The sequence below is a fragment of the Bufo bufo genome, chromosome 6 (assembly GCF_905171765.1).
Source record: "Bufo bufo chromosome 6, aBufBuf1.1, whole genome shotgun sequence".
Taxonomy (NCBI): Eukaryota; Metazoa; Chordata; class Amphibia; order Anura; family Bufonidae; genus Bufo; species Bufo bufo.
Genome location: NC_053394.1, coordinates 196007618 through 196027859, shown reverse-complemented (window position 1 = coordinate 196027859; position 20242 = coordinate 196007618). Strand labels below are relative to the sequence as shown.

The 20242-nt window shown below is 42.4% G+C and overlaps 1 protein-coding gene across 5 annotated transcripts in view; it reads right to left on the bottom strand.

Annotated features, from left to right (window-relative positions):
- The window catches only part of LOC121005185 (erlin-1-like), a 343035-nt gene that overhangs the window by 45237 nt on the left and 277556 nt on the right, over positions 1-20242 (bottom strand). For 4 of the 5 annotated variants that reach the window (XM_040437766.1, XM_040437767.1, XM_040437768.1 and 1 more), the window contains one exon: positions 17694-17773. The exons of the other annotated variant lie outside the window; for it this stretch is intronic. In XM_040437766.1, the coding sequence (XP_040293700.1) occupies positions 17694-17773 (80 nt within the window). The remainder of the gene's footprint in view (positions 1-17693; positions 17774-20242) is intronic. 5 annotated transcript variants of the gene reach the window in all.

Below are 20242 nucleotides of genomic sequence, written 5' to 3'. Positions count from 1 at the left end.
TGAGCCTCTAGGAGAAACAAGGGCATTACAGTTACACTTACAGGCTATGATTTATCTGCAACTGCACTTTGATTGACAGGACCAGGTATAATGATGTGTTCACTGACCGTCACGGTCAATGCCTTTAACCCCTTAAGTACCAAGCCCATTTTTGGTTTTGCATTTTTGCTTTTTCCTCCCCACACAGCCACGTTCACATAGCCATATGAGAGCTTATTTTTTTGTGGGACAAGATGCATTTTTTAACAGCACCATTTCTGTTATTAGAAAAAAAATCTTTGTGCGGTTAAATTGAAAAACAAAAAAAAATATTCCACCAAGGTTTTTCGGGTTTTTACATCACAGCGTTCAAGGTACGCTAAAAGTGACATGACGTTCTTATTCTGTAGCTCAATACGAATCCAGCGATACCAAACTTGTGTACATTTTTTTTTTTACTACTTTAAAAAATATAAAAACCTTTGAAAAAAACTTCTTTGCATCACCATTTTCTGACAGCCATAACTTTATATTTTGGTTTAAATTTACAGAGCTATATGAGGGCTCGTTATTGGCATAATGAACTGTAGTTTTTATTGGTTCCATTTGCGGTACATACAAATTTTTGATCACTGCTATTCAATTTTTTTGGGGGGAAAGATGACAAAAAAAATTGTGAATTGTGTGTTTTTCATTTTTTTCTGTTACGGCATTTACCGGATGGGAATTAAAAAAAAAATATTTTAATAGCTCAGACATTGTCGGACATGTTGGTACCTAATATAAAAACGTATATACAATAAAAAAATAAATAAACATGTAAAATTGGGAAAGGGGGGTGATTTAGAGTTTTAATATTTTATTGTTCTTTTTAATCTTTTTTTAAACTCTTTTCACTTTCTATTTTTTAACTATTAGCCCCCTTAGAGGGCTAGAACCTGGGATCTTTTGATCCCTTGTCCTATTCAGCCTTATAGAGCTCTATTAGGCCTCATGCACACGACCGTTGTGTGCATCCGTGTCTGTTGTTCCGTCTTCCGTGATTTTCTGCGGACCTATTGACTTTCAATGGGTCCGTTGAAAACTCGGAAAATGCACCGTTTTTCATCCGCATCCGTGATCCGTGTTTCCTGTCCGTCCAAAAAATAGGACCTGTCCTATTTTTTTGACGGACAACAGTTCACGGACCCATTCAAGTCAATGGGTCCGTGAAAAAACACGGATGCACACAAGATTGTCATCTGCGTCCGTAGGCTACTTTCACACAGACGGATCCGCTGATCCGTCTGCATAAAAGCTTTTTAGATCTGAGTTTACACTTCGTGAAAACTCAGATCCGACAGTATATTCTAACACAGAGGCGTTCCCATAGTGATGGGGACGCTTCAAGTTAGAATATACTAAGAACTGTGTACATGACAAGTTAATTGTGCGTATCATAGCCCCCTGTAAGAGATCAGGTGCTGCCAGGCAGGAGGGGGCAGACCCGATCGGTAACCATGGAAACCAGGACGCTGACAGGTCTGTGCGGCGCATTGCCTATAGCACAGACCTGTCACTTACCAGTAGGAGGAGCGCCCGGCCGGTCACAGACATCGCAGGTAAGTATAATGCTTCTAAAATTGCTAAGTAACCATGACAGCCAGGACTGTAGTAGCGTCCTGGTTTCCATGGTTACCGATCGGAGCCCCAGTGATTAAACTGGGACTCCGTTCGGAACTCTCCGCTGCCACCAATGATGGGGGAGTGGGGGGGGGGATTTTAATTAGGGGGGGGGAGGGGAGGCCGCACTGGCCACAAATGAATTAAATACAGGGGAGGGAGGGGGGGCCGCACTGGCCACCAATGAGTTAAATACAAGGAAGGGAGGGAGGGAGGGGGGGCCGCACTGGCCACCAATGTTTTTAAAACTGGGGAGGGAGGGGGGGGGTCTGCCCCCTCCTGCCTGGCAGCACCTGATCTCTTACAGGGGGCTACGATACGCACAATTAACCCCTCAGGTGCGGCACCTGAGGGGTTAATTGTGCGGATCAAAGCCCCCTGTAAGAGATCGGGTGCTGCCAGGCAGCAGTCATGTACACAGTTCTTAGTATATTCTAACTTGAAGCGTCCCCATCACCATGGGAACTCCTCTGTGTTAGAATATACTGTCGGATCTGAGTTTTCACATATAACTCAAATCCGATGGTATATTTAAATATAGAGGCGTTCCCATGGTGATGGGGACGCTTCAAGTTAAAATATATCATCGGATTGGAGAAAACTCCGATCCGATGGTATAATAGGGACTCCTGACTTTACATTGAAAGTCAATGGGGGACGGATCCGTTTGCAATTGCACCATATTGTGTCAACGTCAAACGGATCCGTCCCCACTGACTTGCATTGTAAGTCAGGACGGATCAGTTTGGCTCCGCACGGCCAGGCGGACACCAAAACGACTTTTTCCTTCATGTCCGTGGATCCTCCAAAAATCAAGGAAGACCCACGGAAGAAAAAACGGACACGGATCACTGAACTACGGAACCCGTTTTTTCAGACCGCAAAAAAAAACGGTCGTGTGTATGAGGCCTTAGGGTGAATAGGATTTTTACAGGCTCCCTGCTGCCCTGTGCTTTCTGCACACGGCAGCAGAGAGCTTACCATGGCAGCCATGGATCGCTTCAGCAGTGTCCAGGCTGCAATGGCAAGTGATTGGAGCCCAGCGATTTCACTGCTGGGGCTCCGATCGGAAGGCAGAGGGAACCGCATCCCTCTGCCTCCACTCACAGGTGCCGTGATCAGCGTTGATCACGGCACCTGAGGGGTTAAATGACAGGGGCAGTGCGAGCGCTGCTCCCCGTCAGTGCGGCCGGGTTCCAGCTGTAGGATACATCCAGCACCGATACAGCCATTCTGAGATTGCTTTCTCGTGACGCATTGTACTTCATGACAGTGGTAAATTTGAGTCAACATATATCACCTTCATTTATAAAAATCCCAAATTTACCAAAATGTTGGAAAAATGCAAAATTTTTTAAATTGGAATTTCTCTACTTCTAAGACAGATCGTAATACCTAGGTTTTAGAGGAGGACAATAGGAAAAACATTTTTTTTTATTAGACCTCAGGTCTAATGTGAATGACCCCCAATCAGACCTTAGATAAGAGCCCCATGCCTCTCACGAGCCCCCCATAACTGCCATATTAGCCACCAGTGCCATATTTCAGCCCCCATGGCCATAGTTCAGCCCCAAAACCCATAAAAACGAAACAAAAACAAAAAACTTACCTCTCCTAATCTGCACACCGCAGCTCCCCTCCTGCTCTTCCTGCCACCGCCTGTGCTGTGAACTGGCGCGCACAGTGCAAGGTCACAGAGTGCCCTCACGCTGTGCGCAGCCACAGCACAAAAGAGGAGCAGGAAGCGGTGAGTACAGATCCTTTACAGCTTCCTGGTCCTCCGGTACTAATAAGCGATTCCATAATGGAAGCGCTCATTAGTATTCACCACATAAGACGCATGAACATTATTCCCCCCCTTTTGGGGAAAAAAAATTTGTCTTATGGATCGAAAAATACATTAGTTATCAATCAACATTCCCCATACAGTTCAGGTCCATAACAATTGTGTCGGTCACAATATTAACATTTTTGGCTCCATACACCACCACAATGGATTTGAAATGAAACGAACAAGATGTGCTTTAACTGCAGACTGTCAGCTTTAATTTGAGGGTATTTACATCCAAATCACGTGAACGGTGTAGGAATTACAACAGTTTGCATATGTGCCTCCCACTTGTTAAGAAACCAAAAGTAAGGGGACAATTGGCTTCTCAGCTGTTCCATGGCCAGGTGTGTTATTCCCTCATTATCCCAATTACAATTTCACTTTTTTTGCAGATTTTTTATGTTAATCAATTTTTTCTTGCAAAACAGCTACGGTTAACAGCAAAATAAACCCCAATATGCATTACTCAGATTCTGCAGATTTCTACAGAAATACCCCATATGTGATAGCAAACTGCTGTATGGGAACATAACAGTGGTCATCTGACAACCATAAATTTTTTATTTTTTGAGCGATTGTCTCATGTAGGTCTTATTTTATGAGGGATGAGATGACTGTTTAATTGGTACCATTATTGGGTACATATGAGTTTTTGATCGCTTGGCATTAGACTTTTTGTGAGGCAAGGTGATAAAAAAAAAGAAGCTTTTTTGTCAGTTTTTTTTTACGCCGTTCACCTGATAGGGTGGATCATGTGATATTTTTATAGAGTGGGTTGTTACGGACACGGCGATGCCTAGTATGATTTATTTTTGTTAAGTTTTCACAGTAAAAGCATTTTTGAGAATAAAAATATCTTGTTTTTGTGTTGCCATTTTCTGAGAGCCATATATTATTATTATTTTTTTTTTTGAGCGATTGTCTTATGTAGCGGCTCATTTTTTTCAGGATAAGATAAAGGACTGATTGGTACCATTTTGGGGTATATACGACTTTTTGATCACTTTGTATTACACCTTTTGTGAGGCAAGGTGACCAAAAAATTGCCATTTTGGCACTGTTTTAATTAAAAAGTTTTTTACGGGATTCACCTGATGGGGCATTATGTGATATTTTTATAGAACCGGTCAATAATGATGCGGCGATACCTAATATGTCTACTTTTCCTTTTTTTCCCAATTTTATATAATAATTATGGGAAAAGGAATTATATTTTTTTTACTTAGAACTTTTTTTTAATTTTTTTATGTAAATCAACTTCTGGGGGTCTGATCTCCACTGCAATGCATTACAATACATGTGTATTGTAATCTATTGACTGTCAGTGTACAGCCTGCTTGCCTATGAGACCCAGGGGGCTGGGTCTTACAGGCTTCCGTAGAAGGCAGCCACGATGCCCATGGAAGGCATCTGGCTGCCTCCCCAGCCATTGGGTCGCCGTCACCGCAGCGATGGGGACGGAGCCTTCACAAACCCCGCACATGCCACGGTCAGCACTGACCGCAGCATAACAAGGGTTGAAGTGTCGGGCCCCTGCTGCTGATCGGTCAGCCTGCTGTAATGGTATGGCGCTGGGGCTTAAGTCATGTCCCGCAGCGCCATACATGTACGCCTGCGGTCAGGAAGGGGTTAAAACTGTGGTTTACATTGTCTGATAAATCAATAGTCTTGGTGAAGTTTAGAAACTTCATAATATACGCTATTACAGAAAAGGCTCTTACCAGTAATTGGATTTTCCAATAGCCTCCACAACGGCACTCACAGGAGGGTGTCCCCACCTCCCCTGGACAGCGAACAACGTAGAAGCTCAAGTTTAACCCCTTAGTGACCACCCATACGTGTTTTTACGGCGGTCACTAAGGGGCCTTAGGCTGGGCCGCCGCGTTTTTACGGCGGCCCAGTCTAAGCGCTGCACGGCTCCCCCGTGCAGCGGGGAGCGCGGACCTGGCTCTCACATGAGAGCAGGGTCCCTGCTCTAACAGCCTGGACTGGCAGGAGTGCCGATCCGGGCTGTTTAACCCTTTACATGCCGGGCGCAATGGCGCCCGCTGCATGTAAAGTGGTGACAGAGGGAGCGGTCTCCCTCTGTCTCCCATCAGCACCCCAAAAATGCGATCGCGGGGTGCTGATGTGTTGGGAAGCTTACCTTGCTTCCGATCAGGGCCCCGAGCCTGTCTTCCGTTACCTCCAGCAGGCTGTGCCTCTCTGGCGCAGCCTGCTGGTCAATGTTTGAATAGCATCGCTATTGAAATGCAATGCATTATAGAGATAATGCATTACATTTTAAAAGCAATCAAAATACTGTATATTATAGTCCCCTTGTGGGACTATTAAGTAGTAAAAAAAATAGAAAAAAATACACATTTATTAAATAAAAAAAATCCATAAAATAAAAAAAAATGCTTTTTTTTCCATTGAAAATACGCTTTTCAATGAAAAAAATTGCAAAAAGAAAATATCCCCCATATGTTTGGTATTGCCGCGTCCGTACCGACCGGGACTACATAAATATTACATAAATTATCCCCTATGGTGAATGCCGTAAAAAAAAAAAAGACAGAATTTCAAATTTATTCTTAGTTTCCACCGAAAAAAACGTAATAACAAGCGATCAAAAAGCGGCATTTACTCCAAAATCATACCAATGAAAAATACAAGTCGTCTTTCAAAAATCAAGCCTTCACACAATTCCATATAAAAAATAAAAAAAAAGTTATGGGTCTTGTGAAGTGGCAATGCAAAATCATTTTTTTTGGTAATAAAAGGGGTTTTATTGCAAAAAAAGTAGTAAAACGTAAACAAAATGATAAGTATTTAGTATCACTGTAATCGTACTGACCCAGAGAATAAAGATATTATGTTATTTGTACCGAAAAATGAACGCCATAAAATTTATAATGTAAAAACGCAGTGGCAGTATTGCTATTTTTCCCCATCTCCCTCCCAGAAAGAGTTAATAAAAGTTAATCAGAAAGTTATGTGTACCCCAAAATGGCGCCATTAAAAACTACAACTTGTCCCGTAAAAAACAAGCCCTCATAAAGCTATATAGACGAAAAAATACAAAAGTTATAGCTCTTGGAACGAGACCATGAAAAAAGGAAGAAAAACGCTTGTTCATAAAGGCCCAAACAGGCTTGGTCACTAAGGGGTTAAAAGGCCCCCTTCCCTTTACCCGCTTCAGTTATTGACATAGGACTCATTACTAATGCAAATAAAGTGTATTGATATACCAAAACAAATACATTATCACATAAGTCATGCCACATAGAAAAAAAAGGGTTGGGAAACTCCAGTGCCGCTGGAAAGGCGATTGGAAAATCCAATTACCGGTAAGGGTAATTAACCCTTTTCCCGGCGCCTCCAAAACAGCACTCAGAGGAGGATTAACAGAGAAAAAAAACTTTAGGGTGGGACTACCGCAGATAATACTTTTCTGCCAAAAGATACATAGTTATGGAGCAGATCCAACTTATAACGTTTGAAGAAAGTGTTTGGGTTTGCTCACTGGCTGCCCTGCATATTTGTTCCACTGACGCAGAGGCATTCTCCGCCCAGGAGGCTGATACTGCAAGGGTAGAGTGAGCCTTTATCCCCACAGGGGGAGTTCTTTTGAAGGTAACAAAACTCAATACTACTTCTTATTTATCTTGTGATGGTACCCTTGCTTGCTGCTGAACCCTTATGATGGCCTTGATATTAAAGAAGAAGGTGATCAGAGTTCCTGAATTCTTTAGAGGCTTCCAGGTAAGTTAATATGCAGCGTCTTACATACAGATTAGATTTTTTTTTTTATCTGCTTCTGAAGAGGGATTCGGGCAAAAGGATGGTAAGGATACCGCCTGCTGGTGATGAATCCTGGATATGACTTTAGGAAGAAACATAGGGGTATGCCTGATAATGATAGTCATTCAAAACTCTGATAAGGAGATCCACAGGAAAAAGCTTGGATCTCCCTCACTCTTCTGGATGATGTGATTGCCAATAAAAAGGTGGTTTTGTATGTTAAAAGTTTCAGTGGAATGTCCTGTAAAGGTTCGAAGGGTGCATCCATTAGAACTTCAAGCACAAGGTTTAAATCCCAAGGAGGGATGGAAGAATGAAAAAACAAACTGTCTTGCTGTGCCTTTCAGGAACAGTTTTATCAGAGGCAGGTCTGCTAACTTTATTTCCAGGAAGTTCGTTAACCTCTTCAGGACACATGACGTACCGGTACGGCATGTTGTCCTGGTACTTAAGGACACATGACGTACCGGTACGTCATGTATAGTTCCGATCACCGCCGCCCGGCGGGCGGTGATCGGAACACAGTGCCTGCTCAAATCATTGAGCAGGCACCTTGGCTAAATGCGCCGGGGGGTCCTGTGACCCCCGCATGTCAGCGATCGCAGCAAACCGCAGGTCAATTCAGACCTGCGGTTTGCTGCGTTTCCGGGTTATTCGGGTCTCTGGGGACCCGATAACCTGGAACAGGATGGTGATCGGTGGTGTGATAATACACCACCAATCACCATCCTGCAATCGTGAGAGGTGATGATGACATCACCTCTCAGGATCGCCTCTGATTGGTAGGTGGACAGGCGGCGGGAGGTTCAAATCCTAGCAGCGCTCCTCTCCTCCTCCGTTTGTGTCCGGGAGCCGAGAAGAGCACTGCCTGCACGTGTCGGATCTCAGCCAGCATGACCCCATCTGTGCCCAGCACCCGATCTGTTCCCCAGCACACCCCATCTGTTCAGGTACTTAGGGAAAGGCTAGGGAAAGGTTGGGTTAGGCAGGGATATAATAAAGGGAAAGTTAGTGGAAGTAAAAAAAAAATAAAGTTTCTGATTGCATCAACCTAAATCGGGTGTCTGGGGTCCACAGCACCGCTGTGTGACCCTAGACCCCCCCCAGGGGTGCTGCAGCTTGCCCCCCTGACCCCCCTCAACTTTTTTTTGTCGCAAGCATTTTATTTTATTTTTTGTGCGTACGATGACTGTGGCCGGCACTCTTAGCGCATCGCACACCCCACCGCTGATCAACTTCGGACGGTTGATCAGCGGTTTTGCATTTTTTTCCCCTTTTCTTAGTTACTCTTTTTTTTCTGTTAGTTTTAGGGATAAGTACGCGAACATCCGTGCCCCCACACACACGCATACTGAATAAAGATTTACACGCACACACACACACTCCCCTATGGCCCGCCGGATGTTCTCGGCCGAGGAGGCATACGCCCAGCTTGCCTCCGAGTCTGAGAGTCCCAGTGAGGACGAGGATGACTCCACTTTCCTGTTGTCATCCGCGTCGGAGATGCCGCCAGGCGGAGCAAGGGGAACGCCATGATAGAGACCCTGTGGCCCACCCTAGTACGAGCAGCTCTGGGGCTCGTACTAGTTTACTGGCCCACCAGTTAAATCCACCGGAGCCCCCTGCCGGTGAACTTGTCTGGTGTACCCCAGAGCAATATGAGCCCGTGATTCCTGATTTTGTAGGCCAACCAGGAATCCAGATTTCTACAGTGGGCTTCACTGAATATGACTTTAGTCATTTTTTCAGTGACCAACTGGTAAATCTAATGGTGGAGCAGACAAACCTGTACGCCCAACACCCGGGCTCCTTTTTGGCAAGGCCCGGTGGCTGGAGGCCGGTCAGTGCAGCCGAGATGAGGACATTTTGGGGCCTCGTGCTGCATATGGGCCTAGTCAAGAAACCTAGTGTCAGGCATTACTGGAGTGGGGACATCCTCTTCCAGACCCCACTTTACATTACGGCCATGACACGCTCCCGGTTTGAGGCCATCCGGAAATGCCTGCATTATTCAAATTTGTACAGGCCTATGTACCTGGAAGGGAGGTCGCGGTTGAGGAGTCTCTCATTGCGTTCAAGGGGAGACTCATTTTCCGCCAGTATGTTCCCTCAAAGCGGGCGAGGTATGGCGTAAAGCTGTACAAACTTTGTAAGAGTACCTCAGGGTACACTTACAAGTTTCGTGTGTATGAGGGGCGAGATTCCCGTATTCAACCCCCAGAATGTCCCCCTACTCTGGGTGTTAGCGGGAAACTTGTGTGGGACCTTATGCACCCACTGCTAGATAAGGGTTACCACCTGTGTACGTGGATAACTTTTATACTAGTATCCCCTTGTTCCAGTCCCTGGCCGCCAGATTCACGTCCGCTTGTGGGACCGTGCGGAAAAATCAATGCAGCCTCCCTGCCCACCCTCTCCAGGTACCTATCCCCAGGGGTGAGACCCGTGCCCTTACCACTGGAAACCTGTTGCTGGTCAGATATAAGGACAAGAGGGATGTCCTTGTACTGTCCACAATTCATGGTAATGGCATCACCCCTGTCCCTGTGCGAGGTACCGCGGCAACGGTCCTCAAGCCCGATTGTATCGTTGACTACAATCGGTATATGGGAGGAGTTGATCTCTCTGATCAAGTCCTCAAGCCATATAATGCCATGCGCAAAACACGGGCATGGGTACCAAAAAGTTGTGGTCTACTTGGTGCAGGTTGCCTTGTACAACTCTTTTGTGCTGTCCCGGAGCGTTGGCAACACAGGGATATTCCTTAAGTTCTATGAGGCAGTCCTCAAGGCCCTGATCTTTTCGGACCGGGAAAGAGCAGGCCGGAGTACCTCGGGAACTGGAGGCGCCCGGATCGTCCCTGGCCAACACTTTCCAGGTGTGGTCCCCCATACTGGAGAGAAGGGACGGACCCAAAAAAGGTGCAGAGTGTGTCACAGGAGGGGGATACGGAAGGACACCACTACTCAATGTGACAAAAATTTTCAAAAATATTATTTAGTGAAACTAAAATAAATAAAAAAAGTAGACTTATTAGGCATCGCCGCGTCCGTAAGAATCTGCTCTATAAAAATACCCCCCCTAACCCCTCAGATGAACACGGTTAAAAAAAAAAATATATTTTTTGTCACCTTACATCACAAAAATTGTAATAGCAAGCGATCAAAAAGTCATATGCCCCAAAATAGCGCCAATAAAACCGTTCTCTCATCCTGCAAAAAATTAGCCCCAACATAAGATAATCGGCTAAAAACAAAAAAAATAAAAAATTGACTCAGACTATGTAGATACAAAATTTTTTTTTTCTTTATAAAAAGATAATATAGTGTAAAACATAAATAAATAAAAAGTTAAAATATTAGATATCGCCGCCTCCGTAAGAATCTGCTCTATAAAAATACCCCCCCAACCCTTCAGATGAACACGGTAAAAAATAATAACGGTGCCAAAAAAGCAATTTTTTTGTAAAATTTTCCATGTTAATCCGTTTTTTTCCACTAACAAAGCAAGGGTTAACAGCCAAACAAAACTTAATATTTATTACCCTCATACTGCAGGAAAGAAATGCCATACGGTTTTTGGAAGGCAGATTTTGCTGGACTGGTTTATTTACATCATGTCCCATTTGAAGCCCCCTGATGCACCCCTATAGTAAAAACTTCATAAAAGCAAACTCATCTAAGAAACTACACCCCTCAAGGTATTCAAAACTGATTTTACAAACGTCGTTAACCCTTTAGGTGTTCGACAAGAGCTTTTGGCAAATGGAGATGAAATTTCAGAATTTCTATTTCTGGTAACCTTGCCTCACAAAAATGTAATATAGATAAACCAAAAACCATATGTACCCTAAAAATAGTCCTAACAAAACTGCCACCTTATCCCCTGGTTTCCAAAATGGGGTCACTTTTATGGAGTTTCTACTCTATGGGTGCATCAGGGGGGTTTCAAATGGGACATGGTGTAAATAAACCAGTCCAGCAAAATCTGCCTTCCAAAAACCATACAGCGCACCTTTCCCTCTATGCCCTACTGTGTGCCCGTACAGTAGTTTACGGCCACATATTGGGTGTTTCTGCAAACTACAGATTCGGGGCAATAAATACAGCAATTTGTTTGGCTGTTAACCCTTGCTTTGTTACTGGAAAAAATGGATTAAAATGAAATTTGAGGATTTAAATTTTTTGGCAAATGGAGATGGAAAATTTGCCAATAACTCTTGTGCAACACCTAAAGGGTTAACAAAATTTGTAAAATTTGTTTTGAATACCTTGAGGGGTGTAGTTTCTTAGATGGTGTAACTTTTATGGAGTTTCTACTCTAGGGGTGCATCAGGGGGGCTTAAAATGGGACATGGTGTAAATAAACCAATCCAGCAAAATCTGCCTTCCAAAAACAACACGGTGCACCTTTCCCTCTATGCCCTACTGTGTGCCCATACAGTCGTTTACGGCCACATATGGGGTGTTTCTGCAAACTACAGAATCGGGGAAATAAATATTGAGTTTTGTTTGGCTGTTAACCCTTGCTTTGTTACTGGAAAAAATGGATTAACCACCTCCCGTCCGCCCATAGGATATAAACGTCCGGGAGGTGGTTCTCTATTTCTGAATAGACGTTCCAGAACGTCCGTTCAGAAACTGCAGCTGCACGCTAATCGTGCAGCTGCTGATCGGGTTGCCCGCTGTCAGTGACAGCAGGGCAACCCAGACAGAAGGCAGGGACAGTGCCCAGGTGTATCCCTGCCTTCTGGATACACACCGAGCGCTTCCTGTTCTGGCCCGGCGGTCATTTGACTGCCGGGACCGGAGAGTGCAGGAGCTGTGTGAGGTCTTTCACAGACCTCGATCAGCCCTGCACTGAGGCTGTACAGCACAGTATAGTGCTGTACAGCCTCTCTGGGGGGTGCATTTCTCCTGTAACTGGGGCTACTATGTCAGCCCCAGTTACAGGAGAAATCAGTGGGAAAAAAAAAAAGAAAAAGTTAAGTAAATGTCCCCCAGAGGTCTTGTATGACCTTATGGGGGGACGAAAAGTGTAAAATAAAAAAATAAAAATAAAGTGTTGAAAAAATAAAATAAAAAAAGGTTTCACATGTAAAAAAAAATTCCCCAAGTAAGGAATAAAAAAAAAAAAATGTTAAAAATAGAAAAAATAAAATAAAATAGACATATTTGGTATTGCCGCGTCCGTAAAAACCAGCTCTATAAAAATATCACATGACCCGTACATAAGAAAATCTCTAAAAAAATTAAAAAAACTATAGCTCTCAGAACATGGACACATTAAAACATAATTTTTTTGTTTCAAAAATGCTATTATTGTGTAAAACTTTAATAAATAAGAAAAAGTATACATATTAGGTATCGCCACGTCCGTGACAATCTGCTCTATAAAAATGTCACTTGACTGAACCCCTCAGATGAACGCTGTAAAAATAAATAAATATAAACTGTGCTAAAACAACCAATTTTTTGGTCACCTTGCCCCATAAAGTGTTATAATGAATGATCAAAAAATCATATGTACCCAAAAATAGTAGCAATAAAACTGGCACCTTATCCCCTAGTTTCCAAAATGGGATCACTTCTTGGGAGTTTCTACTTTAAGGGTGCATCAGGGGGCTTCAAATGGGACATGGCATCTAAAAACAATGTGGAGTTCCTTTACTTCCGCGCCCTGCCCTGTGCCCATACAGCAGTTTATGACCACATGTGGGGTGTTTCTGTAAACCGCAGAATCTGGGTAATAAATATTAAGTTTTATTTGGCTGTTAACCATCGATGTGTTAAAGAAAAAAATTGGATTAAAATGGAAAATCTGCCAAAAAAGTGAAATTTAAAAATTTGATCTCCATTTTCCTTTAATTCTTGTGGAACGCCTAAAGGGTTAACAAAGTTTGTAAAATCGGTTTTAAGTAACTTGAGGGGTGTAGTTTCTACAATGGGGTCATTTATGGGGGTATCCCCTATGTAGGCCCCACAAAGTGACTTCAGACCTGAACTGGTCCTTAAAAAGTGGGTTTTGGCAATTTTCTTAAAAATTTGAAGAATTGCTTCTAAACTTCTAAGCCTTTTAACGTCCTAAAAAAATAAAATGATATTTCCAAAATGATGCCAACATAAAGTAGACATATGGGGAATGTTAAGTAATAAATATTTTATGAGGTATCACTTTGTTTTAAAAGCAGAGAAATTGAAATTTAGAAAATTGTGAATTTTTCTAAATTTTTTGTAAATTTGGGATTTTTTCATAAATAAAGGTGAAATATATTGACTCAAATTTATGACTATCATGAAGTACAATGTGTCACGAAAAAAACAATCTCTGCATGACTTGGATAAGTAAAGGCGTTCCAAAGTTATTACCACATAAAGTGAGATATATGTCAGTTTTGCAAAATTAGGCCTGGTCAGGAAGGGGGCAAATGGCCCAGATGGCAAGTGGTTAAAATGGAAAATTTGCCCAAAAATCTAAATTCTGAAATTTTATCTCCATTTGCCATTAACTTTAGGTGGAACACCTAAAGGGTTAACGATGTTTGTAAAAATCAGTTTTGAATAGCTTGAGGGGTGTAGTTTCTAGAATGGGGTCATTTTGGGGTGGTTTCTATTATGTAAGCCTCACAAAGTGACTTCAGACCTGAACTGGTCCCTAAAAATTGGGTTTTTAAATATTTCTGAAAAATTTCAAGATTTGCGTCTAAATTTCTAAGCCTTGTAACATCCCCAAAATATAAAATATCATTCCCAAAATGATCCAAACATTAAGTAGACATATGGGGAATGTAAAGTAATAACTATTTTTGGAGGTGTTTGTTTTTTTTTATAAATAAATATGCATTTTTTTTACTTCATTTTACCAGTGTCATGAAGTACAATATGTGACGAAAAAACAATCTCAGAATGGCCTGGATAATTCAAAGCGTTTTAAAGTTATCACCACTTAAAGTGACACTGGTCAGATTTGCAAAAAATGGCCTGGTCCTTAAGGTGAAATAAGGCTGTGTCCTAAAGGGGTTAATGCAGATACTTGAACCTTGAGGGTACTTGGTCTGAGTCCTTTATCAAAACTTGACTGGAGAAAATCTAATATAAGGTGTACATAAGTATATCAGGATCCGGGCTTTGATACCATCTATCCCCCGCAAACTTTAAACAGGCTTTCCAAGTCCTTAAATAGATTTCGGAAGTCATGTCCTTTTTACTTAATAAGAGTGGAAATCAGTGGCTCAGACCCTTCCGTTCTAAGATAAGTTGTTCAGTCTCCAAGCTGTTAGATGTAATTGGGATACGCTTGGACTTGACACTTGCCAAAACTCCCCTGTCACGAGATCGAATAGGAGAGGAAACCAGGATCTTTTCGGCCAGAAGGGTGCAATCAGTATCCATTGCGCTTTCTCCTCTATTGCTTTCATTAGTATCCTTGAAATTAAGCTGAAAGGTGGAAAGGAGTAAAGTAGGCCTTCTGGCCATGGAGAAGATAGAGCGTCTACCATCAGAGGTTATCCCAAATTGAGAGAGAGAACAGAACTTTTCTACCGGTCTGTTTTTTCGGTTCACAAAAAGGTCCTCTATTGGGGTACCCAATTTTTCTGATATTTATTTGAACATGTTGGGATCTAGTGACCATTCTCCTTCTCTCAAAGTTTCTCTGCTGAGGAAATCTGCCACTAAGTTTCCCTGCCTTTCAGATGAACAGCGGTTAATGAAAAAGATTCTTCCTGAAAGTTGCCCCGGCGCTTTGCTCTTTGTCCCTCCTTGTCCACGGTGGTGGAGTTGTCGGACAGAATTTTTACATGCTGGGATGTTATGGTCAACTACAGAGAAAGAAGTACTTTGAGAACTGCCAACTCTTAAGTTGGAGGATGCTGCTGCAATCTTGACTCCAGATTCCTTGCACCACTTGATCTTTGGTGTGGTCCCCCCACCCCTGACTGTGGCATCGGTGGTTATAACGACTTGATTTGTATGTCACCAATAAACTCTCGCTGAAGATTCTTTCTGATCTTCCACTAAAAGAGAGAGACTGTTGTACTTTTAAAGGAATTTTTACTTTTTTGTCTAGTGAGTTTTGATTTCCATCCAAGACTTTTAGAAGAAAAGCCTGTAGCGTTCTTGTGTGGTATTGTGCCCACCTGACTGCTGAAATGGAAGTTAGATGGCCTAGCAGGATCATGATGTTTCTGTCACCTCAGCCACAATCTTTGAGAAGATTTTTGGGGCCGAGAATAACCTGAAGGGAAGGGCTTGGAATTGGAAGGGTCGCTTCTGACCCCGCAGAAATATCACAATTATGAGAAATTTCTAAAAGTCTTTGTGGATGGGCACATGGTAATATGCATTGGAGAGATCCAGGGTTACAATCTAATAGTCGCGAGTGAAAAGATTTACTGTAGACCTGATCGTCTCCATTTTGAATGTTATGTTTTTGTTTACCCTCTTTAGATTTATTATTAACCTGTAAGATTTGTTTGGTTTCTGGACTAAAAAGATCGGAGAATAAAATCCTTCTCCTTCCGAATCTTTTGGAACCGGGATTAGTACTCGCTTTTGCAGAAGAGAATGAATTTCCGATTCTAAAATCAACTGTTTTTCCCTGTGAAGTAAAGGTTTGTTGTATGTGTAAGTATTTGGAGGAGGAGTGGTGAATTCCAGTTTGTAGCCTTCCCTTATAGTACTTAGTACCCAAGGGGAAGTGGAAATATTTTCCCAGACCGAGGTGAACATTCTTAATCTGCCTCCTACCTGAGATTTGTCGCCATTGTGAAAGCTTTGAGGAACTTTCTGGAGTAAACAGAAAACCCTCTCTCTTTTCCTCTAGAGGGCTGACATCTTCCCGAACCCTCTTTTCTTTTGTCTGTTCTGGTTCTCCTTTGGTTTCGAAAGGAACGCCTTTGCTGATAAAATCTAGAGTCTGAACGAAAGCCTTTCATCTTATCCGATGCCTTGTCAAGATCATCATCTAATACTGGACCGAACAGCTCATCTCCTTTACGAGGTATGGAGCATAAGCGATTTTTGGAGCTAGCGTCCCTAGACCACGACCTGAGCCATATTGCTCTACAGGTGGCATTTGAGAAGGCTGAAGATCTGGCAGAGAGTTTTACAAGATCCGCAGAGGTGTCAGACAGGAAATTTGAGGCCTGCTTCAGTATGGGTATAGAGGCTAGGATTTCTTCTCTGGGGGTACCCGCCACCAAGTGTTCTTTCAACTTAGATAGCCAGACAGATAACGATCTGGAAGTGCAAGCAGCCACTATACTGGGTCTTAGCATAGCAGTGTTTGTCTCCCATGCTCGTTTAAGAAGACCCTAATTTTTTTATCCATTGGCTCCTCAAAGACTCATGTCTTCAAAAGGGAGGGAAGTTTTCTTAGATATGTTTGCGATTGGGGCGTCAATCTTGGGAGTAGGGTTGTTTCGATACCAAAATTTTGATTCGGTTTTGATATATTAAAGTATTGCGATACTCGATACCATGCGAAAAAAATATATATAAAAAAAAAAGCTGCGAGCATTCCGCATTTTATGGAACGTCCGGCCCATAATAGAACAGTCCGATCCTATTTTTGGGGGACAAGGTGACAGAAAAAAAATTGTGAATCTCGCAGTCTTTATTTTTTTTTTCTGTTACAGTGTTCACCGCATAGGACCTTTTTTTTAAAAATATTTTAATAGTTTGGACTTTTCGGATGTGGCGATATGTTATGTTTATTTATTGTTTATATATTTTATAGGTAAAATTGGTTAAGGGGGTGATTTATACTTAATATTTTGGTGTTTTTTTACTTTTTATTTAATAACTATCCCCTCTTAGGGGCTAGAAACTGATCTTTTAATCCCTTGTCCTATTCACTCTAACAGAGCTCTATTAGGGTGAATAAGACTTCACACTATCCCTGCTGCCCTGTGCTTTGTGCACACAGCAGCAGATAGCTTACCATGGCAGCCAGGGCTTCAGTAGCGTCCTGGCTGCCATGGTAACCGATTGGAGCCCCAGGATTACACTGCTGGGGCTCCGATCAGAAGCTGCCACTGCACCACCAATGAGGAAGAGGGAAGGAGACCCTGTGGCAACTGCCACCAATGATTTTAATACTGGGGGGTTGAGGGGGCGCACTGCACCACCAATGATTTTAATACTGGGGGGTTGAGGGGAGGGGGCGCACTGCGCCACCAATGATTTTAATACTGGGGAGGAGGGGGAAGGGCACACTGCGCTGCGTTTCCCAGAACCGTCTTCTGAGGATTCAGAATTGGCATCTGAAAAAAACTTTACCATCATCAGAATCTGGTTCTCCCAGAAAATCGGACACCTGAGATTTATGTGAGGTTTAAGGGTGATCTAATAGTCAGATATGTTATTTCTCATGTACACACAACAGCTTACTCTGAAAATTCATCTGAAACCATAGGTATGCTTTAATGTCTCACCTTATTAGATTCTGCAAGCTTGTAAGCAGCATAATATTCAGCATCAGCTTTTGCTCTCTCTCTAGCAAGAAAAGCAGAATCTAGGACACAAACAAAAATAAAAAAAATTAACACCAGGCTACTTTTAATGTTCAGCTCATGATAATCATACATTATGGATTGGGACAGTCGAAAAGATGAAAAAAGACATAAGTCCATTAAGTTTCTATGCCTACTCTCTGTATCTACATAAGACATGTAATATTTAACTGGGCAGTACGGTGGCTCAGTGGTTAGCACTGGTGATTTTCAACACTAGGGTCTTAGGTTTGAATCTGGCCAACATCTGCATGGAGTTTGTATGTTCTCCTCGTGTTTGCATGGCTTTCCTTTGTGTACTGGTTTTCTCTCACACTCCAAAGACCTACTAGTAGGGGAACTTGTTGTGAGCGCCATTGGGGACATCAAGTGATGATAATGTTTGTATGTAGCAAGTAAAAAAAAAAAAAGTATTCTCCAAGAAAACTATGTACTGCTTGCTGGATATGTTAGAAAAACAAAATGACATTAGTGATAACCCTGAAAAGGAAGGAGTACCATGCAGTAAAGTAAGCACTAGACATCTCTATGAATGATTAACATGGTAGAAAAGAAGAGAAATTGTAAGATATGTTATTTGAAGATGTTGGATGCAAGCTACACCATTTAAAATGGACAAAACAGCAACAAGATTTACAGGTATTTTTTGCCATAGAAAATTAAAATCAGAAGGTAACAGTTTTTTTCATCACCACAAATAACTCTAACACATCATGCTAGACTGCACACGCCATTTTACTTTTTCAGGAAAACAGGGCAGAGAGGATGAAGGTAGAGGATTACCTCACCCTGGGAGGGGCCCCGTCCGGCAGGCTCGTCACAATGCTTTGCAGGCAGCCTGTCAAAAAAACGGGGGACAGGATACTGGCTGGTCTGTTGTGATGTCATTGTGAGTTCAGCCAATGATGTGAGAGGATGTGTTTGCCTCGTGTCTGGCAAGCCAACCATCTCAGGGTGTTGCAGGGATAGTTTAGCAGTATAGTTCATCAGACTGAATTTATAGACTGAAGTCAGGTTATATCAGTAGAAAGGGATAGCATAAGGGCAGTGTTCTGTGTATGTGTTTTACAGTGAGGGCAACTTCTGGAAAGTGGAAAGTCTGCAATTGTGCCTTTTTTGGTAAAAGAAAATAATAAAAAGTTACAATTTTGCTACCATTTTAAATTGTGCGGATCAGCACATACCAATGTGTTTACAGAAAGACATCGATTCCCCAGTCTTAAAGAAAAAATTAATAAATGCAATTTTACTTGAATGGGGTCCGCGATCTGCATCCGACGGTCCGCAACGCAAAAAAGTAGTGCATGCGCTACTTTTTTGCGGTACAGAGGCACGGGCACAAACACCACGGAAGCACTCCGCAGTGCTTCCAGTTCCGATCTGTGCCTCTGTTCCGCATTTCCGTGATTGCCGATCCCATTCAAGTGAATGGGTCCGCGATCTGTGATGCGGAATGCAATACGGCCACGGGGGTCACACAGTTATGTGCATGAAGCCTTAAAACTATGTAGTCCAATGCAAAAAAACTGCCAAAAATGCCACTTTGTCACCTTACATCACAAAAAGTGTAATACCAAGCGATCAAAAAGACACTTACCCAAAAATAGTACAAATCAAACAGTCATCTCTTCCTGCAAGAAATTAGCCCCTACATGACACAATCCCCCAATAAAAATAATAAAAGCATTTTGAAGAAAATTTTTATTTTTTGTGTAGAACTGAAAACAATTTAAAAACTTAGACATATTAGGTATTGCCACATCCATAACAACCTGGTCTATAAAAATATCACATGATCTACTCCCTAATGCGAATTCCATAAAAGAAAAAAAAAACACACATTGCCAAAGGGTACTTTCACACCTGCGTTCGGTGTGGGTCCGTCTTGTATCTGCACAGACGGATCGGCACCGATAATGCAAACGCTTGTATCCGTTCAGAACAGATCAGTTTGCATTATTCTTTAAAAAAAAAGTCTAAGTCAAAACGGATTCGTCCTGACTTACATTGAAAGTCAATGGGGGACGGATCAGTTTTCAATTGCACCATATTGTGTCAGTGAAAATGGATCCGTCCCAATTGACTCACATTGTAAGTCAGGACGGATCCGTTTGGCTCCGCATCGTCAGGCGGACACCAAAATGCTGCAAGCAACGTTTTGGTGTCCGCCTCGAGAGCAGAATGGGGGCGCAACGGAGCCAAACTGATGCATTCTGAACGGATCCTTATCCATTCAGAATGCATCAGGGCGGAACTGATCCGTTTTGGACCCAGAAACGCCAGTGTGAAAGTAGCCTAATATTGAGGGATCAAAAAATAATAATCATATGTACCTAAAAATGGTACCTATCAAAATGTCAACTCATCCAGCAAAAAATGAGCCCCTACACAAGTCGATCGGCAGAAAAATAAAAGAAATGTAGCTTTCAGAAAATTAAGACAAACATTATTTTTGTTTTCAAAAATCCTTT